Source organism: Pipistrellus kuhlii, unplaced genomic scaffold, assembly GCF_014108245.1.
Source record: "Pipistrellus kuhlii isolate mPipKuh1 unplaced genomic scaffold, mPipKuh1.p scaffold_m20_p_18, whole genome shotgun sequence".
Taxonomy (NCBI): Eukaryota; Metazoa; Chordata; class Mammalia; order Chiroptera; family Vespertilionidae; genus Pipistrellus; species Pipistrellus kuhlii.
The window spans coordinates 23,054,096-23,080,444 of NW_023425493.1; the positions used below are offsets into that span (position 1 = coordinate 23,054,096).

At 39.5% G+C, this 26,349-nt stretch overlaps 1 protein-coding gene across 4 annotated transcripts; it reads right to left on the reverse strand.

Moving 5' to 3' along the window:
- Positions 1–1,725: 1,725 nt before the first annotated feature.
- On the reverse strand, positions 1,726–25,147 carry FMO2 (flavin containing dimethylaniline monoxygenase 2). 4 transcript variants are annotated; one of them, XM_036442536.2, is made up of 9 exons: positions 18,024–18,165; positions 17,529–17,666; positions 11,686–11,874; positions 9,144–9,306; positions 8,483–8,625; positions 6,007–6,206; positions 4,278–4,633; positions 3,746–3,818; positions 1,726–2,120 (listed from the first exon to the last, which is right to left on the reverse strand). In XM_036442536.2, the coding sequence occupies exons 2-9, from the start codon at positions 17,658–17,660 to the stop codon at positions 1,784–1,786; spliced, it is 1,593 nt and encodes a 530-aa protein (XP_036298429.1). In that variant the 5' UTR covers positions 17,661–17,666; positions 18,024–18,165; the 3' UTR covers positions 1,726–1,783. The 4 variants fall into 4 exon arrangements, with proteins under 4 accessions (XP_036298429.1, XP_036298431.1, XP_036298433.1 ...); XM_036442538.2 differs by having other exon boundaries at positions 17,529–17,692; positions 18,024–18,100; XM_036442540.2 differs by having other exon boundaries at positions 18,036–18,054.
- Positions 25,148–26,349: the final 1,202 nt, after the last annotated feature.

Here is a 26,349-nt window from a genome sequence, read left to right on the forward strand (position 1 = left end):
TTCAGCAGATAGAGATTGTCAGTGTATTGTTCTAGGCCAGTGGTTGGCAAACGCGGCTCTCGAGCCACATGCGGCTCTTTGACCCCTTGAGTGTGGCTCAGTCTTAGAACCACTTCTTCAAAATAGACTTGCCCAGGCCAAAAACAGACTTCTGCACATGGACCACAAAGTTTCAATCACACTGTATGTGCATGCTCGCATGTGGTATTTTGTGGAAGAGCCACACTCAAGGGGCCAAAGAGCCACATGTGGCTCGAGAGCCGTGGTTTTCCAACCACTGTTCTAGGTTTTTGACCGACAAATGCAGGCAAAGTGAAGAACAATGTCAGCAGAGGCTTTGAAGGAGTAAGAGCAGAAATTTGCCTAAATCCTTTAATCTCTGACCTTTTAACCTCTTTTTGAAGGCCTTGGTCTGGGCCTATGGCAGTTTATCTCCCAAAGCTCAGTGGGTATGTAGTTTCATAACCAGATGTTTATTACATTGCTCAATGTTTGTTGACATTGAATTGCTTGGGTCTTTTTTGGACTTCAGTTTTAAGAAAATGTTTGTTTCTCCTGACAAACTGGTATGCTTTCTTTGATCAGATGACAAATATTACATATGAGTTAGCTTTTTGCCTAGGTTATCTGTAAGGTTAAAACTAAATACAAAGCTCAGTCTTCATAATGATTTTCATCTACTTGGGAAATATACTTTTCCTCCTTGATGATTATTTTTCCAAAATGTCGGTGATCTAAAATGCTATTGTATAGGTATCTTTCACAGTAAAATTACTTCAAATGCTTCTTAGGTTTAGCTGATTTTTAAACCAAATATAATCAGGTCATATTTACAATGAGTGCTATTCTACAAAAGTATATATATGATTATAAATAATATATACTATTTAGTACTTTATCAATACTAGGGATTTTTGTAATTAAGTATATTATAGGGCAAGGTTATCATCTTTAGTTCTGGAGTCAAGCAAATCTGGGTTCTAATGCCAGCTCCATCGTAAGACCATCTGTATGGTCTTGTGCACATCACTCAATTTCTATGAATCTCAATTTAATATCTGCTATATTAGTATAATAGCTGCAACCAACTCATGCAATTGTTGTGAGAATTAAATGATATAATACACACATTAAGTCCTAAGTATATAGTACATATCTATCATGGGATGTTTATTTTTATAACACCGTTTCTGTCAACATATAAGAAAAATATAAGAATTATAATAAATGCTTGGCTTTTGATATGAGAGTCTTAATGTCTGAGTATTGCCATGGCTTTAAAGTCTATTTTCATTTTTTGCCCCAGTGTTTTTGAATGATTCTCCACCAAGCAAATGGAGTGTGACCTAATGTCTGAGAACTTTGTCACCAAATAGAATCCGGATAGGAAGTCTGTTTAAACAGGTGTTTAAATATGTACCTGTAACTTAAAATTTCCAGTGATTTAAACAGTGGGACCTGCTCTTCATTCTGTGTAATTCTGTTGTTTTTTGCACAGCTCGCCTGTATCAGGGCTGGTGACACTCTTTAGCCCGTGTTATTTGATTGTCCTTTTTGGAAAGTCTAGATAACTTTAGGGAAGAGTGAAATGGTGAAGACATTTCATGTCACTGTTTTGGTTTCATACATAGACCTAATCCTGCTAATTCTCCACAGTTACCTCTCTTACTTTTTCCCCTCTTAACTCTAAACTTTAGAATATTTTTTCTTTCGGTCTTTTTTCCCCCTTTAAGTGGTACTGACTGATAATAAGGCCAAAAGCTGGTGGATTAGTAGCCTGAAGTTAGAAAAAAAAGGCCAAAGCAATAGCAAGAAGCCCCAGGATTTTCAGCAGGAGGGAAACTGGGAAGTTAGAAGCCGGCTCTAGAGTGCGTGTCTTTAGAGGCTTCAGCAGCCTCTGTTTCTGGGAGAGGATGGCATTCTTGGCTCCTTCCCATCGGCCAGGCCCCACCAGGCGATACTGATAGGAGTTGCAGGGTCCAAAATAGAGTTTCACGGCCAGTTTAGGATCTTTGAACAGGAGAGAGAGGAGGTCTGGCTTCGCACCTATCTCTGCGGCGAGCTCATCCAAGTAATCGATGTACTTGGTCTGCAGAATCTGGCTCTGGCTCTCTCCAAACCTCAATGAAGAAAGTGAGAAGGGTAGAGTCACAAGACGTTCAGTTATATAAGAACAGTAGGCATTCGATAGCTATTGACAGGGTGAAGGAATGAGTGAACAAATAAATGGAAAGTGTTGGTTTATCCCATCACGAGGCCTGTATTTCAGATTGACCATAGACTATAAAATACATGGGACTTTGAGGAATGTGACAACATTTACAATCATGATGACTATTTGGTATTTACTAAGCAAAGTACCAACTAATCAGGATTGTTGTCAAGATTGATGAGGTAACATAGATGAAAATCTAGCCCAGTGTCTTGCACAGAGGCGACACTTAGTATTTGATTGTTAAGTTAGTAGACTCCCTGGCACTCTGACTGGCATATGATGTTCAATAAATGTTAGGTGAATGAGCATTTGGACATGAGCTAACCCCTTCATATCATATAAGGCTCCAAGTCTACTTTCCAAGGGGACTCAACCCACTTGAACCTCGTTCCACTTCAATCACAAAGTAGAAATCCTCGAACCTTCATATCACACATGTATATGTCTATCATTTTACTTTTTATTCAATCACAGAGACCCCCCTTTTGCTTTCTCCCACCTCCTTAATCTATCACCAGTAGATTTCATATAACTGAAATATTTTTTTGTCTCCTCTTTTGATTGTAATGTAAAAAATAAGGTATAAAACTGTCATTCTCCTAAGCATTATCTCAATCCATTGAGATTCTGCTTCCTGGCAATTGTCAATAGTTTGGCTCAAATAAACTCCAAAAATTCTTCAGATGTTTGAATGTTTCTTACATTAACACCATTCCTTCTCTAAATACAGAGTGTGAGTGGCCTGAGAAGACATGGAATTTAATATGGGCATCATACCAAACAAATGAAATTCAGTCAAGGGAAAAATGTTCTCATTTGGTAAAATTCCTATCTTTAAGTAGTTGATTGTTAAATTATATATAATAAAGAGGTAATATGCAAATTGACCATCACTCCAACACACAAGATGGCGTCCCCATGTGGACACAAGATGGCCAGCAGGGTAGGGCATTTGGGAAGGATCAGCCCTGTAAGGGAGGACAGTTGCGGGGGTGGGGGGGGTGGGGACCAGGCCTGCAGGGGAGGACAGTTAGGGGCAATTGGGCTGGCAGGGGAGCAGATAGATGTCGATTAGGCTTACAGGGGAATAGTTAGGGGGTGATCAGGATGGCAGGAAGAAGCGGTTAGGGACAATCAGGCAGGCAGGTAGGCGAGCAGCTGGGAACCAGCAATCCTGGATTGTGAGAGGGATGTCTCAAAATCCTGGTGGGATCATGCCTAAATGGGCAATTGGACATCCCTTGAGAGATCTCAGATTGGAGAGGGTGTAGGCTGGGCTGGGGGACAACCCCTCTCCCCAACCCCCATGCATGAATTTCATGCACCAGGCCTCGTATATAAGAATCACCTAGAAAGAACACAAAAAATACAAACATCCAGTCTCATCCAGAGATTCTGATTCTGGTCTGGGCTGTTGCCATAGAATTTGCATTTTTAATGAGCAGCTAGTTAGTTCTAATAGGTGGGTAGATTACTCACTGTGCTTTGAGAAACACTGCTCTAGGTAAAGATTAAAAAAAAAATTCTTACAGGTCAATTCTGTTTTTGTGCCTCTTGATAATGTCTTCCATCATAGCACTCTCTGAGGGCAAGGTACACAGGTCTAGAATATAAAAGGCTGGTTTAAGTAGTGGGCTTGTTTGGAGGTTCTAGCAGGGAGCTCAGTACTCCTATACCCTTGACCGAAGACCAGTCTTCTTCTTTTTTTGGGTTGGGGGAGGGGGAAGGTCATCCTTTTGACCCAGCATGCAGCTTCGTAGGGATGCACATAGATCAGTGAGGGAGGAGGTGGCACTCTCCTAGCCAGCCAGATCAGTGGCAATCAGTGGGGTGACAGATGTTGCAGCTGGATCACCCTTATATCCAAAATTTACAGATCTTTCCAATATATTAAAGGAATGATTACAGATGTTTATTATTATATCTTTGTATTTGTTATTTTGTGATGTCTCCACTAACTTTTTAGGATGTAAATCGTAAGAGAGCACCCAAGATTGGCAATCTTCTTGTCTAAACTCATTATTGAGCACTACCAGGTGTGAGACCTCAGCCATTCACTTACCTTTGAAAACTCTAGTCACCCAACGAGCTTGAAGTTCGACAGTTGGGAAAATGGAACCTAGTGGCTGGATGAGACCAATGCAGGCAAAGGTTGCCTTCTCCAGATGAGGAGGAAACATGTATTTATATAGCGAGACCATATTATCTTCTACTTTCACAAGTGAGTCTTCCAGGAAGGGAAAAGAGAATGTATATCCTGTTGCAAAGACAATGACATCAATGTCCTCTTCCACTGTCCCATCCTCAAAGGTGGCAGAAGTCTCTGTGAGCTCTGTCACTCTTGTCTTCACCTTGATGGCTCCGTAGAGTATACGACTTGGAAGGTCATCATTTACTACAGATTCTTTCATAAGGGATCTGAAACACACACAGAAGAAAGCACTCAAAAGGAGCATTTAATGAGGAGTCTTGAACTGTCTTGATAGTTTGTGGGTTTGGCTCTGAAAATTTTCAAATATCCATAAAACTTTCTAACTTGATTAGTTGGCTTGACTCCAAATTTACTACCTGACTTTATTTTCATGTTACAAATTTCTCCCTTAACAAAGGGAAAAATATGGGTGATGGGGGTGAAAGGTATTTCAAAAAATGAAAGCATCCCCAGGGGCTTATACAAAATGTGGGTGCCTATGGTTAAGCACTGAGTATTCCAGTGGTTATTAGCCCATTGATGTTTCTAACATTCTTTTGTATTATCTACCTTTAATTATCTTGCTCCATTTAATCTCTATCTGGTCATAAGTAAGAAAGGGAAAACATATTAAATTCACATTTTAAAAGTTAGTAAGGAATCAGTTTGAAAATTAATGCATAGAATTATATTGAAGATAGTTGCTAATCTCAAATCTCCATGAAATCTCCATATGTGATAGCATGGGCAGGGAAGCAAAATCTGCTTATATTTATTAAATTCTCTTTCTTGTAGGTTTAAGGCAATATATGCTACAAATATCAGATCTTAGCATACAGAAGTCACATGGCATTTGCTGAAAGATTCTAAAGCTCTTGTGTTTTGTCTTTTTTTTTTTTTTTTTAAGGGGAAGAGCTTATTATCAACTAAAGGAAAAAAATCTATAATGTTTACTTGAGTTTATAAGGTTAGTGATGTATAACTTTGAGATAAACAGATTTTTTTTTTTTGAAAAGAGACAGTGATTATGTTCTCAAAGCTGCCCATGGGAAGTACCCTCATGATACACAGAGTTATCAGAACATAAATCATCAGATAGAGACTCTGATACCCATTTTCTACCACAACCCTCTGAAAGGAAGGTCACAATCTCATTAAACAGCCTTTCCGATGTTGAACAACTCTGGGTAATAGAAAATTATCTACATGTTGTAGATAATAGAAAGTTCTTTTTTTTTTTTTTTTTTTTTTTTTTGAGCACCTCATACCATTTCTACTTGATCTTTTTTTTTTTTTTTCTTTCTGGTTCAATTTCTTTAATTATCAGAGATTTTCAGTTTATTGCTTCCCTTCTCATTCTTTCCCAGCTTTAATGATATATTTTTTTCTGGATTTTTTATTGTTTGAAGTATTACAAATAGTGGTACATATGTCTCCTTTAAGTACTCACTTTTTAAAATGCATACAGAACAAATTTGGAATTCAAACTCCAAGACCTACACCATGTTAGCAATTTGGCCCTTTGTGAAGAGAGGCACCACTAGCAACCTTGCTTACCATTGAGTACATAAAATACATAAAGAAAGCAAAATAACTCTACTTGTTTTGAGGCTCAAGGCCATAATTTTCATGGTTGAACCACTGATTCATCTGTTGTTCCAACATCCATTTTTGAACTGCGCGTGGCAGGACATTTTGGAGCATGGCGCGAAACCGGGTGTGGAGCACCATGTCCCAGGGATAGCCATTGTCAGAGATTCGGCTGAAGACCCAGGAACCTTGCCTGGTGCTGAGAAACACCTGGCAAGCAAAAAGAAAGACAGTTTATGTTAGGGCATCGTTCCTTTTGGGTGGAATCTACTATGTATGGCCCCTGAATTTCCTGCAGTGCTTTATCTTAAAGATGATTGACTTCCAAGTGAAGTACCATTTTGTTTTCACTGCTCTGTTGTAACTTTATCATTGAAGTACCCAGTGGTGTTCACATTGATAGAGGAAGACCATAACCATCTTGAGAACTTTCCTGAAAACATGAGAAAATCTTTGGGCTAATACTAATCATAAAATCCACAAGTCTTTACTACATTTACAGTTGTGGTTTGGTGCTCCTCCCCTCTTCTCACCTTCCCACCTGCCCACATTTCTTTTATAGTAAAGGTAAGTAAAGGTAAGTATATTAATCCTAGGAAAGGTACCAAGACAGTCCAGTGACTATGTAGGCGTACATGCATAGATCTGTATTTTCTTAGATTGGGAATACCAAGGGGTGTCAGCTTCCCACACTTAAAAGAACAGTTATGTATTTTAAGTGTTAAAATCTGAATGTATACCACAATTCCCATTCTCTTGAAATACACATCTGAGTCTTCTTTCTGGTATGTTCTTTACCTTGCTTACTCATATTTCTCTAATTTTGAAATTATATATATATAATATAGGTGGTTTACCTTGCTTACTGTTACTCCCCCATTGCCCAAATGCATATTTGAATTTTACCTGCCATTCTATGAGTTCTGATGTATAAAGCGGTCCCAGATAAACAACAGTTAACTATGATTCATGTGTAAGAAAACCAGTTCCCTTAAGTGTTTATGATCATGGACTCCAGATCCAGGACTCTGCATCTAGACTCCCTAGGTTTGGACCCCAGCCCCACCACGTACAGGCTGTGTTGCCTTGGGCAAGTTATTTCAACCTCTCTGTGCCTCTAAGTTTCTCTTTCTGCAAAATGGGTTTATTAGTAGTACCTGCCTCATGGGATTATTATACAGATTAAATCAGGTGGTATAAAGTACTTAAACTATTGTCTGCTAGCTATTATTACTTTGCAAATTTAGACTGGAGGAGAGGAGTTTCCTGTATTGCCACATGTCTAGAGTAAACAAGACATGTGGCAATACATGTCTTTGCTGGGAAGGACCTCAGCTCCTTAGCTTGTGAAGTATTTCCATGTTCTTTCCCCAATACTTACTGTCTCCCCTTCTTCCTTGGCACTGATCAGATAGGTGGCTTTAACAGGTTTCAGTGTAAACCCTTCATTAATCTGGAGTTACACCTAATTTGTTTATCATGTTTGCTACCTGGAATCTCAAGCTATGAAAGTATGAGACTCAGAATAGGACAGTTTTGCTGGTTGTGGACATAGGTATGTAAATCCTATATAGCCAGAAGAAGCCAGGCAGAGGAGGCTAGTGTGCAAGTGATAGGGCTCCTGGGCCCAGGCCCTGTGGACATAAGTATGTAAATCCTATATAGCCAGAAGAAGCCAGGCAGAGGAGGCTAGTGTGCAAGTGATAGGGCTCCTGGGCCCAAGCATTCCTTAACAACTTACATAAAAAGTTGTTAAGGAATGCTTTGGGGAGAGGAACCCTAGCTATTTTTGACTTACATAAAAAGTTGTTAAGGAATGCTTTGGGGAGAGGAACCCTAGCTATTTTCCCATCTTTGCCTAGGTCTGTTCTACTGGGATTTATTTTCTGTTATTCCAATCATCAGTGCCAGCATTATCTACATTTTGTAATGTTTGATACCTTCACAGCTCAGTTGTGTCATTCCTGAGTAGGTAACAAATGATAGTAGTTGAAAGGGCTCAGTGTGCACCTAAATATCTATGATCTTGGTTGGGAGTCTTACTATTTAATCTTTCTTTTCATAACTTTTGGATAACTGAGGATTATTTACATTTCAAATATTCAAATGTGCACTAAATTTCTAAATGCTCCCACACTCCCTGCCCCGTATATGAACAGGTCAGCTTTTCACTAAGGCCCTTGGGTGGAAACAAGGCCTCTTAGCCTGAAAGTCATCTGGTCAAAACTTCCCATTTACAAAGTGTGAGAACTGTAGCCAGAAAAGTGAAATGACTCAGCCTAGGTTACACAGCTGATAGTTGGCAGAGCTGGGAGATAAACTGTGGCTTCTTGACAGATAGATTTTCTGATACCACATGAAGCAACTGAGCAACCAACCAACCAGTTAAGGAGTAATGGAATCTTGATTACATGGCTCAGATTTCCCAATGTGTCTCCTCCCCTTTCTTTTCATCCAAAGTACAAGGTAAGCAGAGAGCTTTGCACCTGAGAAGCCTTCTTGCTTAGCTCAACGGCAATATCTGAGGCTGAGTTTCCTATTCCAATCACCAGGATGCGCTTCCCCTCAAATCCCTCTGGGTTCTTGTATTGGCGGCTGTGAAAATGCTGGCCTTTAAACCTCTCTATACCTTCAGGAGGAAAAAGAGAGAAGCCTGTCAACTATGTCAAATTAATTTCAAGAAAATTGCATTGTTAACTTTTTCCTTCCTGGGGTTAATAATTTCCTTTCCCTCTTCCTCTCTTAGGGGAATTATAATAGCAAGGTCAATTGATAAACTGAAAGTATAAAGCATATAAGAAATGTTATGCTAAGCATATGGTCCAGGACCAAAAGAATTTCTAGGAACTTTCTTCACTAACTCTGTCCCTGGGCATGGTTTTGCAGAAAAGGCTCCAAGGACAGAAAAAGTCACAGCTGTTTGGCAGGATAGAAAAAGGCCAAAGCAGGCACATGGCTAAACAGGCCTCTCCAACACGGAGGCAATGTGGATATGAATTTTCTGAAATCTTGACTTTGGAGGAGGTTAGCTGGATTCCTATGTAACCAAGACCAAATAGATCAGCAGAAACAAAGATTATAATTCCAAACTGCATAGAAAGTACCTAGACACCTTCTCTGAAAAGCTGGGAATCCCCTAGGCCTCACCTGGAAATGACTCCAGTGGGATGCGAGGGAGGATGTGATGACCACTGCAAACCATAATTGCATCAAAGATGGCACTTTGCTCCTTGCCTTTGCTCTCCGTGACAACCTCCCATTGGCCAGAGGATGAGAAATCCGGGCATTTTTTCACACTGAGGACAGTTGTCTTAAATGAACATAGAGAAGGCATCATTGAGAATTAATCTGGGATACAGGGCCTTGTCCAGTGCCCTGAGGAGTGGGGATGGGTAGAATGCAATGTTTGATACAATTTAGATTCCATTTGAATCCATTTCAAGCCAGTTAAGGCAAAGACTGCTCTGCTCAGCCTTCTCATTCTTCTTTGATAGGGAGATACCACCTGAGGATGTGCTGCTTTCTGCGAGAGGCCTCACTCAGCTGACTGAGAACTGGAGCGAGATGCAGGTGTGGCTGGTAAGCTCTGGGCAAGATGCTCAATCCATTTTTATCATTCAAGAGATCACATAGTATTTATCAAGAACCTTTCATATGTCCACTTCTGTGCAAACACTGTGCTAGAGAAGATGTTTCATGAGAAGTGATTTGCATAGCGACTGGCATATTGTCAGAACTCCGTGAATGGTATATTTTATATTTTTAGAACAGGAAACATCACAATAGCAATACTGTTCATGATCTCATTTGGATAAAATAATTTAGTGGTTTGTTGATTTAAAAAAAAATGTAGCTTACTGTCTGGAGGTCTGTGAGTTTTTAAAAGTACACGTGAAGGTCGTATGTCTATTATATTTAAGAACAATGTCAAATGGAAGCAAAGCTTTTCTCACTTTTAGAGGAGAGGCCCACTCCTCTTGTTTGCAAGAATTTGAGCCTCTTATGCATGCTTTTCACATTTTCAGATATTTTTCAAAATGTAGCATTGCTAATTTTTGAGACTATTCAAATTTTAAAAATGTATGGGGAATATTAATATAAAGCTTATGAAAGAATTATAAAACATCTGGGCATTTTTGGCAGAGAGTAGAGATTTCATATTTGTAGTCCAGACTAGTATACTAGCTAAGGTCCTGTGGATTCTTGCTATTCAAAATGTGGTTTAAGGACCAACACCTTCAGTATCACTCGGAAGGTGATTAGACATGCAACAATGTCATTTACATTTTGAGTTGAGCCCTAACATCTTAGGGTTTATACCAACTCCGAGACCAAAACATGGAAATGCATTTTCCTAACCTCCTCCAGCCTCCAGAAAACAATTGTGGTGACACAGTGAACAAGAAAACTAGTTTCCTTGCAACTCTAACATGATCTTTCAAAGACTAGAGATGATTGTTCTGGCCATGGGCTCAGTGGTTAGGGTGTTGGCCCATCCACCAAGGGTCACAGATTTGATTCTCGGTCAAAGGCATGTACCTGGACTAGAGGTTTGATCCTCAGCCCCAGTTGGAGCGAGTGCAGGAGGCAACTGATGAATGTGTCTCTCTTATATTAATGTTTCTTTCTCCTTCTTTCTCTCTCTCTCTTTTCTTCTCTCTCCACCTCTCTCTCTTCCTCCTCTACTCTCTAAAAAATCAGTGAAAAATTAGCCTCAGGTGAGGATTAACAACAAAGAGAATATAAATTACATGTTATGTAAGGGTAATACATCTACAAAGACCTATAAAAGCTTCTGATATAAAGGTTCTGTCATTTATAGAAATGATCTACCAGGAATTTGGGAAAAACAACATCAGATGGGATTGGATATTTAAAAAAATATTTTTATTGATTTCAGAGAGGAAGGGAGAGGAAGAGAGACATTCATGATGAGAAAGAAGCATTGATTGGCTGCCTCCTGCATGCCCCACACTGGAGATTGAGCCTGCAATCCAGGCAAGTGCCTTGACTGGGAATTGAACTGTGACCTCCTAGTTCATGGGTCAGCATTCAACCATTGAGCCACACCAGTCTGGCATGGACATTTTAATAGTGCTTACAAATATAGATTTTCACCAAGATCAACTATTATAAATTAATATAATACAAGCCTGGTGCAAAACTAAAATTACTGAAAAACTGAGATGTGTTAGGAAAAAACCCTAAGCTCCATTAGGAGTTATGTGCTCAGAGATATAATTTAAACTTTATTTCCTAAGCATAGTTAATAGTTCTCAGAGTGTAGGTTATTGATAAAAATTCAGCATGTTAAGTGAGATATTGGTGATATTGGTGTTTTGTTGCTGATTATTTGTGTTTTTTTTCCATATGCTTTTTTTTTTTTTAAAGGGAAATGATAAGATTCTTCAGTGGTTACAAATATTAGTTTAAATGTGTTTTCCTATCATCATCATCATCATCATACAAATCTTTACTTTTAACAGATGATTTTTCTCTTCTGTTAATGTATACAATTTATAGTATCAGGGTAATGACATTCTTTTTGGGTTTTCTATACTTTCCTCTTTCAGCAAATAATTGAATTGCAATACTTTATCTACAACCTCTTTCATTATCAGAGTAACTTCTCGATTTAAATGTGATGTGAACTAATGTAGAGAAAACAATTCCCCTCAAAATACAATACCTGGAACTGAATATATTTGAGAAGATCAAACTTTTTGGCAAAGATTCTGAAATACTCCAGAAGCTTAGAATTGTGCAGGAAGTTTGGGAAATCTTCAGGCATTGGAAAGTCACTGAAACAGGACATTTCTTTGCTGGTATTGGTGATGACAGATTGGTAGATACTTGCTCGGCCATCTTCCACATTTTCCTAAAGGATCAAATAAAAGTGACAATTATGCATTTAAAAGCTCCCTTGGTTTCCTAATCTTCTTCATATCTGACCCCTGGGTGATGTGATCCTTTTGGCTGCAGTATACATGTCCATCATCCTGGATAGCAGGCCCCAAGTGGAGCCTTTTAGTGTGGCTCACTGGAGGGGCTATTGCCACTGGTGGGCTTCGGAGTGGGAACCATCCTTCTTTGATCATATTTAGTACCCCAGGTCTCTACTTTTTTAATGTCAGCTATTGTGACAGCCAACCCCTTCTGAAATTTCCCTTGGGGAGGCTATACCCACCTTCCACCTCTTTAAGAACCAATAAATTCTGAAACATTGGTCAGAGAACATAATAGTACTCATTTAATTAAAATGAATACCCTCAGCTGCTAAAATTGGGGATATTAGCTGTTCAATAATTCTGTCTGTTGTTATTGAGGAAGCGATAAACATCAACAAAATCATCAGTTTAGGCCACTTTCCACTGCACTTTATGAAAGGCACCTAGCATAGCTGCTCTAACATATTGACACAGGAAAACTCACTATCACATCTGAGTTTTCTGACATTTTCTGTACAAGAAGTTTGTTTGATTTTGTCAAACTCAAATGAAGTCTGGAAGCTTTGCTAGAAATATGTGATAAAGATTTTTTAAGGATCTTAGAGTTTGCAAATCGGAAACACAACTAGGTAATGCCCAGAGTGTTCCAAAGAAGAAAGAAAAGCTATGAGTTCTTAAAGTAAAAAGTACAGTCTTGAAAGAATCAGTCTTGCATTCTTAGCCTCTGGATTGATCCAAGATGGTGGAAGACCAGTTCTCTGGTTAATGGATATTAGGTGGTCTGGATACATGAACATTTTTTTCCTTAGTCCTTTAGGAGGTAACCAGAGGGCTGTCTGGAGGTTTAATGTATAATCAGGCATTGATGCAGGACTGGAGAGTTAAAAAGTTTAATTTCAGTTTAAGTTTAACAGGCTAGTTAAAACAAGAATAGAATTGTTTCCTCATTCCTCAACCTACTTGATTTTGGTAATTTAGCAACTTGACTATAATGACTCCACTTTATTTCTTCATACTATTCTTCACTTTCAAAGAGTTAGGAACAAGTGAACTGTGGGATATCGACTCTTTTATATATAGCAGAAGGAGCCTGCTCTTTATGTGTATGTGCTTCACAGGGGTTATTAGTTTCAAAATGAATCACCAAAGCTAAAACAATATTTGCTCTCAGATTGTGTCATTTAAGAGCAGTATGTAGAATCCTTGCTAAATGTGGGTCTAAGTTTGTAAAGATCTTTGCTAAATGAGGGTCTAAACGTGGATCTTGAGGGAGTCACATTTTAAGACAGAAAGTGATTGTTAGGGTCACCAAAAGAAGAACACATGAGGCCAAAGGGGGTAAAGAATTATGAATTTATTGGTCATCTGGATACCAGCTGGGCTGAGCCCCCAGATGACACCAGCACCTAAAGATAGGGAGTCAGAGGTTTTTAAAGGACTCTAGGAGGGCTTTTTCTGGGTGGAGAATTCTCTGTGCAGGTCTGGATTCTGGGAAAGTCTGGAGGGGAGAGATAATGTTCTTAGCAAGTGGAATGTCCGTTGTAAAGTGGCCTATAGGTCATTTCCCAGGGGAGGGGGCATCGATTCAATTATTTGATCAGACCTAACAGTGATGTTTCAGGTTGCATCCATTTATACGTCAGTGTTTTCAATAAATACATACAGTATTCAATACATACATACAATTCTTATGATTTTCTTAATAACATTTGCTTTTCTCTAGTTTATTATAAGAATACAGTACATAATGAATACATATATGACATATGTATTAATTGACTGTTTATATTACTGGCAAAGCTTTTGGTCAACAGTAGGCTATTAGTAAGTAATTTTGCGGGGAGTAAAAAGTTATTTGTGGATTTTTGACTGCATGGGGATTGGCACTCCTAATCCTTATGTTATATATGTAGCTAGGAAAGGATAGATTATATCTAAATGTTAAATAAAAACACACACACAAAAGAAATGTATATTGCTTCCTTATGAGCACAGGTATCGGGGACAATAAAGGAGGCAGAGAAGAATAATGGCTGAAGAACGATCACGCTTTCCTCTTTCAATACCTCAGTAAGATTACTAGGTGTGAGGGTGGTCAGGAATTTTACAGACCTTCATTTTTGTTGTTTTCCCACCACCAATGTTCTTCGGGGCAAGTTGCATATCCTAAATCTCAGTTTCCTCTTCATATGTGAAAATCATCATAATACCTACTTCCATTAGAAATATTGTGAAGAAAAATGAGATGCTGTATGGGATGAGTGCTTCCCCTTGTTGGAAAAAGTGCTAGAAATATATTATTTACCCATTTTCTTCATGTTCCAAAGCTGCCACAAGGGGGTACTGAAGAACCTTTTAGAAGAATTCAGCACCGTCTGAGCAGGGCATGGGACAAGGATTCTTTTTAAAAAAATGTTTTTATTGATTTCAGAGAGAGGAAGGGAGAAGGAGAGAGAGTTATAAAGGGCAGTGTCAAGAGAGAATCAGTGATTGGATGCCTCCTGCATGCCCCCTACTGAGGATGGAGTCTGCAACTGGGACATGTGCTATGACTGGGAAACAAAGTGTGACTTCTTGGTTCATGGGTCAATACTTAACCCCTGAGCCATACCAACCTGATGGGACAAGAATTCCTAAATTTTGTTTTAACTTGTCACTACTAAATGTGGTATGTAATTGTAGAAGGATTTTATAATATGAAAACTAAAGAATAATCTATTTCAAAATTGATTTTGGATGGAGTGGTGAGGAGGCCTCAGCCTCCTTTTCAGTACCTCCTCCCTTTGGCAGTATAGTCTCTTGGTAATCAAGAGCCTCACTGGCCTCACTGGCTTCTGAAATTTTGCCCATTGTATGTTTCACTCTGCAGAGAGATTCCTTGTCTTCTTTCGCTAGAGAAAATTGTTTACGTTTCTATATTGAATATAATTGTAAGCCAGGTTTAAAATGTGATGTTATTACAGCTCCCATGGATTTACATACTTAACTATTTTATACCTAACTAGAGGTCTAGTGCATGAAATCCCCTAGGCCTGGCCGGCTATCAGGGCTGATCTGTGGGGTGACTGGTGGGGTGACTGGTGGGCCCCCACTGGCACCCATCTTGGCTGGCTTAGGGTCTGCAGCCTGGGGGCGGCTCCTGCATTGAGTATCTGCCCTCTGGTGGTCAGTGAGCGCCATAGCAACTGATCGTTCCACTAGTGGTTCTGCTGTTCAATCGATTTGCATATTAGGTCTTTATTATATAGGATAAGACTTAATTAATTTAAATTTTAGTCTAACTTTTTAAATTGATAGGACATTATCTCTACTACCAGAATAGGAGAGCAGGAGAAATATTTTGGGGCACCTTCTTATAGTTCACCAAGTCATATTTTTTGACAAATCACTAAAAACAAAAACAAAAAACCTCTCATTCTTCTGCTGCCAAACTAATGATAAGTAAGGGACATTGACTTTTTGATATTAAATCCCAAGTGAGGTAATAAAACAAAATGATGACAAATTTATTATTAAATAGAAATTTGTTATAATTTTGCATTCTTCCTTAGGGTAAAAAATCTACCTGGGGGGTAGAACCCCAAATGGGATCTCCATATGAACTGAGAGTGGACAAAAACAGTACATTTTTCGTTAAAACAGGAATGTTCACCTGCTCAAGAAAAGCTACATTGATTTTAATGAGCAGATACTCATAAAAAATAAATGTGACTCAGCTGATTTTCCAGTTTCCTCTGAAAATTTACCTGTTCTGTAATAAGTATCAGTCTTCCCATCCTTTAGTTCTGGCTATGCTTGAATCACTGAATTGGACAGATTAAAAAAATTTAGCATTTGTGCAATATTTGTCAAACTTGTCTCATCATGGGATTCATTAGGGACACTTAAGAATAGGATCCTCCCTGCTCAGAAGATTTTGATTAAGGAAGTCTGGACTGGTGTTCAGAATTTAGTATTTTAAGAAACCCCCAGGTATGTCTTTTACTCAGGTCCCTTTGATAAACCCAAACTGAAAAAAAAAATCCCCTTTGGCATAAAATTCAGTTTGAACTGGATGTCCAGTTTGCTGGATGTCCTCCCCATCCTCTTAATAGGTCCATTTGAAGAAAGAGCACTTCAGATGGTCTCTGCGGATGTGAAAGTCTGCTTTTCATGCTCTCAACCCATTTGCTCCTATTTGGGATGTTCCCACTTATGTTAATCCCTCATCTTAATGTGCCTGAAACATAATCCTCAGCTTGTCATTCCAGTTCTGAGATGAGATTTTGTTTAACCTTACTGAGCAAGAGTGCAAATTAAGACATGTTTTTAAGTAGGGAGTTACCGTATTTTTCGGACCATAAGACGCTCCGGACCATAAGACGCACCAGTTTTTAGAGAAGGGAAATGAAGAAAAAAAGATTCTGAAACAAATAGTGTCCTAAAATATTTTATGTGCATTAAAACCCAACATCACAGTCATAAACACATGTAATCAACCCTGTAAAGTAAACAGCAGCATTTAGAACCATTTTAGAGCCGGGCAAGCACACAGAGACCACACAGAGCTGGGCAAGTAAAAAAACTTTTTTTTAAAAGTACATGTGTAGGCTATATTTGGACCATAAGATGCAGGGACTTTCCCCCCCCACTTCTGGGGGGAAAAAAGTGCGTCTTATGGTCCGAAAAATACGGTAGTTGTTTAGGAGTCATAGAGACCCAGGTTTGAATGCTAGTTCTTCCAGTTATGTGACCATGACCACATCATTTACCCTCTTTGTTTCTATTTGCTTGTCTATAAAATACAAACATAGTTATGGTAGCTACATTTATTGTACTCTATTGTAAGTTTTTGATATGAATGATCTCCATTTATCTTTAAAATAACACTGGGATAATTACATTTTTCCTGTTAATATCTTTGTTCTACAGCTGAGAAAACTAAGATACAAGGATGTAAATAACTTACCCAAGATCTGACACCTAGAAGGTGGTAAGCTAGTACTCATTCAAAAAATTGTGGGAAGAATAATTATAATTCTTTATAGCTCTCTTTTTAATACAAATTCTGAAGGACAGCTAGCATTACCAATATTTATATCTAATAGCATGAATTGAATGAATAGAGTATATTTAATAATATAGTTAGAGTTTCCCAGCAGTAATACTAGAGTGTCATCAGAAAAGCTAAGCAAACAAGGTCTATTTGTCAGAGAAAAGTAAAAATCATTAGTAATAAGAGCACACTCTCTAAAAAAGCATTTGCTCAATGATTGGAATATAAGTGGTGTCTTGAAAAAAAACTCCTGTCACTTCTATTTTGTAAGTTCTCTAATACTAGCATATTGCTTTGAGAATGACAAAAACAATGGGCTGCAAGACAGAGACATAAGAGGAGATTGTTCACACGCCTGGCTTTGCCATGTGTGTTAGATTAGTAATGACCTGGGAGAGATGCTAGCCCATTTCTTTAGCTCCTGTATAGCTGCATGAAGTAAATCTGATCAAAGTTGCTTAGGGAATCCCTCATAAGGCTCATCGGTAGCTATGCTTCACCCTGTAATAGCAGAACAACCTGTGCAAGAAACAAGAAGATCTCACATACTTTGAACCTCCACAGTCCTCCAATATCTTCGGTCCTCTCAAAGCAGGTGGGCTCGAGTCCCTCATCCACGCAGCACTTCAGAGAGATCAGTCCACTGACACCAGCTCCAATCACTGCTACCTTCTTTGCCATGGTCTCCTGTCACAGAATTAATCAGTCAGTGGCTTTCAGTGGGGCAAAAGATAAGAGAGCCTTATGGTGTGTTCAGGTGCTGGGCTTTAAATGCTATAGTAGTGGTAATTTAATAACCAGCTGGATTGGAATAAAATGCCTCAATAGCCAAATTCCAAAGTCTCACGGGCTTTATTGCAAGCCTTGTTTACAAAGTCTTGGTTCAACATTTAAAAACAACCTACTTAACAAAGCCAAGTAGTTCAAAGACAAAGTTCTAGGAAGATGAGCCAGATCTGCAGTTATGTTCACTACAGTTGAGAGCCTTAGAGTTTAGGGCTGAGCGTTTCCTTGTCAGCTTCTTCCCCCAGCTGTTACCCTGACTTTTGTTGTTACCTTTTTGGCGCTGTCTCTCTCACACAATGGTTTGCTTTGTCGGTTGTGTGCTCCAACGCAGTCAGAAGGGTTTTAAGAGTTGAAGGAGGCAGGGAGAAATGGGAGGAGCGTCTCATTCCGGCATTTTGCCAGTGGAAACTCAAAGGACTTTGTTAGTGATGAAATCAAGCAAGGAGCCCATATTTTGAGGTCCAGGGAAATGGAGAAATGCCTTTTAGTGCCAATACTATACATACACTTACATATCAGATAGATTAAAAAAAACCATTTTTGTAGTGGGTGTAGACAATGTTCATTTGCAAATTAGCAAACATGCAAATATGGGTAAGTGAAAAGAAGTTGAAATTACCCTTAACGCTATCCTATAGAGATAAATTTAGCCACTGTTGAAAATTTGCTGTATTTTGTAGATATTTATAATGTATACATACACCTATGCACACACAAACAAAAATAATTTTTGTTTGACTAGATCCATATCTAGTTAAATATGACTAGATCCAAATCTAGTCAAATTTTTTGTTTGACTAGATCGGGGCCGGCAACCTTTAAGACATAAAGAGCCACTTGGACCTGTTTTTGAAGGGAAAAAAAACCTGGGAGCCGCAAAACCATTGCGACATTTAAAACAAATATAACACTGCATATATTGTTTCTTACCTTAATGCTATATACCGGATTGTGCAGAAAAAGGATTTTTTCACTTAACAAAAAGAGCTGCATGCGGCTCTGGAGCCGCAGGTTGCCGACACCTGGACTAGATCCATATCTCATCTTGATCTGTCTGCTTATGAATCTATTGGGCACTATTTCTGACATATCACTCTGTCTGGATGAATAAAATAGATTGTCAGGATGGATTTCTCAGAAGTGACATACTTTTTTTTTGGCTTGGCTTTATTAGACTTGACAACTTCCAAGTCCTAGCATTCTGTACTTATCTCTTTCTCGATTGCTTACGCTGACTAGATCCATATCTCATCTTGATCTGTCTGCTTGTGGGCACACAGACTTGGATGAATCTAGTGATCCTTCTAATATCTTCCTGTCCATTGCCTCTTTCTGGATTGATATAAAACTGGATAATTAATCTTTTTATAATTTGTTATTAGCACTACCATTAATTAAGAAGACTTAACTAGCCACAGAGAAGCAAGAATATACAATGGAGAAAAGACAGTCTCTTCAATAAATGGTGATGGGAAAACTGCATAACTACATGCAAAAAATGAAACTGGACCACTTTCTTACACCATATTAAAAAATACCCACCTCAAAATGGATTAAAGACTTAAATGTAAGATCAGAAACCCTAAAATTCCTAAAAGAAAACAGGCAAAAACTCTTTGACACTGGTCTTATAAGTATATTTTTGGACATGTCTCCCCAGGCAAGAGCGACAGTTTCTAAAATATGAGAGCATGAGGGTGGAATGCACACTGTGGCAGCATTTTCTGTAGCATTTTAAAAGCTCTCAGAGATTCATGGGGAACATGTTTAGGGACAAAAACAAAACAAAACACATCAACAATGCATAAATATTTTACAATCTGCACTAACACAGCTTATCTCCAATGGGGGCGATGTCCAACCTTTTGGCTCTGATTTCTCTAGGTGAGTGCTGTGCCCTTGCTTTTTCTCTAACAGTGTGGTTGGCAAACTCATTAATCAACAGAGGCAAATATCAACAGTACAAAATTGAAATTTCTTTTGAGAGCCAAAATTTTTAAACTTAAACTTCTTCTAATGCCACTTCTTCAAAATAGACTCGCCCAGGTCATGGTATTTTATGGAAGAGCCACACTTAAGGGGCCAAAGAGCTGCGTGTGGCTATCGAGCCGCAGTTTGCTGACTACGGCTCTAACCCATACACATTTTGATTTCAACAGCACAAGTTATAAGGCTCATACCTCAAACTGTATATATCTTAAAAAATTCTTCTTTTCAGCAAATGTCCTTATGTTTTCCTGGAGCTTGCCATGATGCAGGAAGTTGTGGTAATCTTCAGGGTACGAGAAGTCTGGAAAGCACATCATCTCCTTGGAAGAGTTGGTGAATACAGATGGGTAAATGCTGGCTCTGTCTTCTTCTACATGTTCCTGGAATAATAACAAAGCTTAAAAAGGAAAAAAAAGAATGGTGTGACCTTTAGTGGATATTCAATGCTCTGATGACTGAAAACTTTTTAATATGTAAAAGAAAATAATAAAACCTCTCAAAGACCCATGAAAAAAATGAACAGGTCTCTGTAAGATCTGGAAAGAAAGCCATAGCTCTGGCTCGGAGTTGTCACTGTCAACCTTAGTCCTGTTATTCTAATAACTCTCCAGTATTAGCTGTTTTTTCTGTCCTATAGAGTTTTTTCTTTTCTTTTTTCAATCAGAGCAGTGATTCTGATCTCATGCTCATGTTAAACACACACATACACACACACACACACACACACACACACCCTCCTTTCTTCCCTCTCTCCCTTCCTCTCTTCTCCCCCCAACACCTACTAAATCATCTGAAGGAGGATGCAGCTTTTAGCCTACTTAATTAACTTATATGTTGTTCAGCAAGTTCTTCAACAGCAATAGAACCCTCTGTTGAAATAGTTTCCCAATGTGGATGAAATCAGAATCACCTTAGACTAGGGGTGTCGAACTCAATCAGAGAAGGGGCCAAAATCTAAAATCCAGCCTAAATCGCGGGCCGAATGGTTTACTGAACAGTCAGAAACTGTCATTGTGATGGAAATGCAGCGGAGTGCAGTGATGACAGCGCGGTGCGGGCCACATTGCAAGGCCTGGCGGGACGGATTTGGCCCGCGGGCCTTGTGTTTGACACTTGTGCCTTAGACCATAGATTCTGGGTACTACCCTCAGAATTTCTGACTCAGTGTGCCTGATAATTTGCATTTCCAGCCATTAGGCAATTGTTGATGTGGCTGGTCCAGGGACTGCATTTTGAGGACCATTGTTTTATTGGAAGTGAACTCTGTGCTTGAGGAGTTCCTTAGCTCACCAATTAGCAGCTTTCACTCTTTACCAGGAAACATAGGAAACCACAAGCCATATAACTTGTGTTCCATGAGCAGTTCATTTTAAAGTCACTGTGCAATTGAAAAGCAGCTTCTTTTGAGAAGTGGTTGAAACCTTACTTGAAAAATCAACATTTTCTCTCTGTTGCAAGCACAGGGCAGAAGTTCACACAATATGTTGCCTTAGAAGTACCTTCAAAAGTTGGCAGCCTCAGCTTCCCCAGATCCTGAGGGAACTCCCATGGAATGATGGAAAAGCAAGGAATGTCATGTTGCTGTTGGACTCCAGATGTCTGTCTCCTGCCAGCCCCAACTGACCTCGGGAAGACTGAGACAAAAAGTACTGGAAAGAATTGGGAAGATTGTCTCTTGGGGCTGCCTGAGGCCTCAGTGTTTTCCCTGAAGTTGGAAATAACACTGCGTCTGCTCATGGTTGCTGTAAGCTCAAATTTTAACTTTTTAAACCTCAATTGGAAGTTTCTGCTAAGGTAAAAAAAGAAGTTGAAGGCTCATGTTTGGGAGGTTCTCACATCTGTCTTCCCTGTTCCCCACAGCTGGTGCCTTTCATTGACAGTTAAGAGAAGAAGGGTTGAAGGTGGTTTTTCAGCTGTCCATTGAAGGCAGGGAGCGCTGAATTGCACACTGGGGACTAGCTAAAAAAAAAAAAAAGTAAGATTCTGCTCTTGAATTATTTCCATGTTAAATGAATCTATGCCCTTTGGCCCCTGGACCCGAGCCAATCAGAACACGGGGAGAAGAATGTGTGTCCTACAGCCCCTTGGATTTTTCCCCCCTAAGAGGCTGCTCTCCAAACAAAAGGAAATAGATGTATAACAACAGACAATTGCTCCAGAGAGCTCCCATTTTCATTATTTCAGTATGTTGGGTGGTTCAGTAAGGCAGAAATTAAGCTCAGACTCTGCCTCTGGCTTAGAGAGCTTGCTCTAGATCCAAGCAGCTGCAGGCCATTTCTCACTGCCTGCCTGGAGTTATCACTGCATCCATGTCTCGTCTTTGCCACTAGAACATAAGCAACTTGAGGGCAAGGTCAGAGGCAAGTCCAAGAATGCTGTATGTGAATTTTAGTAGTCTTCCTTGATCTCCTTTCATTTTCCATCTCTGCCTATCAGTCTCATTTCTCTTGATCTAAATATACCCTTGAGATCCAGCTCAGAAATTGTCTACTCCCTCATGCCTGTCCTTGCCTTCTCCCTCACCAACTGGAAATCATCTCCCTCCACCATGCTCTGATGGTCTTCACTGCCCTCATCACATGTTCACTTGTATTATAGCTATCCTAATGTTTGTTTTCTCTCTGCTTTTGAAATACTGGCCACCTGCCATTCCTCTTATCTGCAGCTATACTTCACACAGTGCCATACACATAATTACATTAATATGTATATTTGTTGAATGAATAAATGAATGAATAAGTAGAACAATTGTTCAGATAGCTCTGTTTTCCCCATTTGCAGCCAAAATATTTTGACCTATTGTACTCAGGTTGTTGAGCAAGCTCTTATTACAACAGATTAAAATTGTTTGAGGCCAGGAGGTCTTGTTAGAGAGAATGTGAAACTTAAAACATGCTCATACTCAATCTGCTAGTGTGTAAACCCAATTTGGCTTTTATTTTATAGGAAAAGCACACAGTGAAAAGTTCAGAATGATCAGGTTTCTTTCTTCTGGAACACCTTTGCCTAACAGGACTTGCAACATGATAGCTTATATAATATATTTTCCAAAAATCCCTCTCTGTTCATATATTGTACCAAGCCACTTTTTTTTTTATTTTTATTTTTTTAAGAAGGAAGGATTATGGTATCTGGAGGGGGCTAAAGTTTACAATATTTGCAGCCACACAGAGCCTTTGATATAATTCTGCTTATACACATGACCTCATAGAAATGAGACATCCCTTTTGTGGATAGCCCAGGATCTGATATTGCATCTTACCGACCTATCATCTGATCTGGCTGCATTGATTAACTTGGACCCCTAGGTACACCATGTTCAGTGCCTTCTCTGGAGTGCTGGTTACTGCTGAGAACCAATTCCAGCATGCAATAATTACAAGAGTTCCATCAAAAGATTGATGGGACTTGGGGAGCTCAACAGGGTTGAGTCACATGTAGTTTACCTTGTTGGAAATGGCTAAACAGCACGTCCCTCAAACCTGAGTAGGATTGTTAACTGCCAGAGAGCTCAGGGCATTTTATTGCCTCCTGTTGGCCAAACACCTGAACAGTTGTAGGCTGTTCCCCAAACTGACAATTCTTCTGTACCCTTTGATACTCTACCCTTTGAAGTGTATATTTCCACCTTGTTTTGGGACAAATTGTGTTGAATAAAAGCATGGGTCCTTGTTCAAGGGAGAGTCTTTAGCTCCCTTTAGCTGAAGATCCTCTGACCCCAATGCCTTTCAAAATTATCTTTCATCTCCGGACTCTTTAATCATCTATGCGAAGCCCCTTTCTCCAGAATGCTGAACCCTTTGTAAGGCTGGGACAAGAACCCTGGCAGGTTATCCTATCTAGAAACCTCTTCCACCTGGTACTATCATCCTGTTGGACACTGTGCATCTGCAGGGTGCTGTTCACAGGCTACAGTGGGAATGGCACTTTCTGCAAAGTGTCACCTAGTGGGACATCCTTCAAGTCTCAGCCAACAGTTGAGGTGAATACAAATGTGTTCTAAATTCGCACTGATAACTCTCTATTACAGCAACGTGTTGTTGCAGGTTGGGTTATAACAGACTAGGGGAGAATACATTTATAAGATGAATGATATGGATATAATTAATGTCTTTAAGCCAAACACATTTCATCTACATCCAATAACTATGGTTGGGGAATTCACAACAGAAAGGCTATTTTCTTGGTTTTTGAAATTTAAAAATGGGGTTAATAATGAATATTTCCTTGTTTCTACAACAATGAAGCTGAATGGCAGAGGCAGTCTGTTTTCCTCTGGATTTGGAACTCAGAGTATTCAATAATCACACAACCAACATACACAATCTATATTATAAAAGGCCTGTGGCCATAACGACCAACGACCGGACAGGGAACCAGGTGGGTGGCGGTGGTGGCCTAGAGCAAAACAGCCCTGGTCCTGGGTGGGTGCCTGGCACCGGCTAGAGAGAAGCAGCCTGGGTCCTGGGTGCCTGGTGGCCAACAGGTGGTTGGGTGGGTGTGGTGAGGCACACACTGGTGAGTGAGGCTGTAAGCATGATCAGGTGTGTGTGGGTGGGCAGGGCTTCGAGCACAGTGGGGCAGGGGGTGGGTGGGCGGGGCCGTGCAATTTAGCACGCTGGGCTTCTAGTCATTTATAAAAGCTTATAATGCTTTCCCAGTAGACATGAGTTATAGAATCACAACCCATTAGAATTGGAAGACACATTAGAGATAACTTAATTTTCAACCTCTGCATTTGACAAATGAGCATTTGAGGTCCAGAAGGAAAAGTGACTTGCCTAAAATTTATCTGCCCAGAAAACCCAATAGTTGAGACTAGAACTTCTGACCCCAACTAGGTTTTTCTTTTTCTTTCCCCCCATGTTCCTAGGATTTAAGAGCAATAGGAATAGAATCCTGTCAGTCACATGGGGATATAGTGGGGTGATTTTCATTTAATTACTGACTAATTAGCACTCTTTGCAGCCTGGAGATCTGGGCTCTGTCAGACCAGTCACAGTATTTAATAAGCTGGAGACATCCTTTTCAGGAGAAGCTCTGCTGGTGCCAAATAGTTTTGAGTGATTGGACATTAATGAGATGAGAGAGATGAGATTTTACTTTCCAGATCTGGAACATTTGTGACCTTCCTTCAAGTCCGAATTAGAACTGATTAGATTTAATTTGCTGTGTAACCCGTCTCCCTTCTATTGGTGTTTCAATAGTGTGCCACTCACTGAGAATTCCCACAGGCCTCCAACATCATTGCTCCTTTCAAAGCAGGTGAGCTCCAGCCCCTCTTTTAGACAGCACCGTATGGAGGCCAAGCCACTGACGCCAGCTCCAATCCCTGCCACCTTCTCTGCCATGCTTTCCTGTCACAGGGTTAATCAGTCTGAGCTGCTTCAGTGGGGTAAAAGATAAGCGTCTTTAGCTTTAAACTCTAGAGTTGTTGTAATTCAATAAGTAGCAGAATAAAATGCTTCAGTAGTCAGGTTTCAAAGTCTCATGCATTTTACTGCAAACCTTGCATACAAAGTCTTGGTTTGGTATTTGAAAGCAAACCATTTAACAAAGCCAAGTGATTGAATGCCAGGATACTAGGGAGATGAGCCAGATCTCCAGTCACTACAATTGAGAGCCTCAGAGTTGAGAGCTGAGCTTTTCCTTATTAGCTCTTTTTCCCAGCTGTTATCCTTACCGTTGTTGTTGCTCTGAGGATGGCTGATGTTTAAGTGTCAGGATGCTTACCTTAACAGAAGAAAATAGAGAAGCACATTAACAATTGATGCTTATTATTATTATTTATTTTTACCAACTTTGTGATAGTGAGATTATAAATCTGGTTTCTTCTTCTGATTATTCCAGATGCCAAACATAGCCAAGTCAGTGATTGCTAGAGCAGGAAGGAACTTGAAGGTCATCAATCCAGTGCTCTCAATGAAAAATGAAGCAATGGTCACTCCAAGATTAGAAATTTCTTATTCAAGGTCTCAGAGCCAACAAGTAAAGGGTTCATAACTAAAACTCAAGGCTTCTGCATGCAATCCATGGGACCACATCACCCCTCTACACTTTGGATGCTTGACTTAAAGGGACATACTCTTACTTCATTACCTTCCTTTTCCCCAGAGAACTAACAGTTTTCTAAATGTAGAAGAGAATGTCTTAAACGTATTTTTTTCATTGTTGAAAGTATTACAGATGTCTCTTTTATTTCTCCTGTTGACCCCCCTCCACCCAGCTCACATCCTCTCTGCAGGATTTCCCCACACTTTTGTTTGTCCATGGGGCTATGCATATAAGTTTTTTTGGTTAATCCCCCTCTTCTTCCCCCAGAATATGTCAGTCTATTGCATGTTTCAATGTCTCTGGATCTGTTTTGTCCAATAGTTTATTTTGTTCATTAGATTCCACATAGTAGTATAAGTGAGATCATATGATACTTGTCTTTCTCTCACTGGTTCATTTTGCTTAGCATAACACTCTCCAGGTCCCTTGATGCTGTCTCAAAGGATAAAATATCCTTTTTTTTTTTTTTTAAATATAGCTGCACAGTATTCCATTGTGTAAATGTACCACAGTTGTTTTTATTAATGCATTCATCTACTGA

What these genes read in the sequence shown, in the direction of transcription:
- FMO2 (XM_036442541.2), bottom strand. Translation starts at nt 25,105, where the DNA reads ATGGCAGAGAAGGTGGCAGGGATTGGAGCTGGCGTCAGTGGCTTGGCC. An exon ending in TAAGCAAGAAGGCTTCTCAG is followed by an intron (nt 6,207 to 8,482) that starts GTGCAAAGCTCT and finishes TTTGCTTGCCAG; the next exon opens with GTGTTTCTCAGCACCAGGCA. An exon ending in CACAAAAACAGAATTGACCT is followed by an intron (nt 2,121 to 3,745) that starts GTAAGAATTTTT and finishes TTCTTCATTGAG; the next exon opens with GTTTGGAGAGAGCCAGAGCC.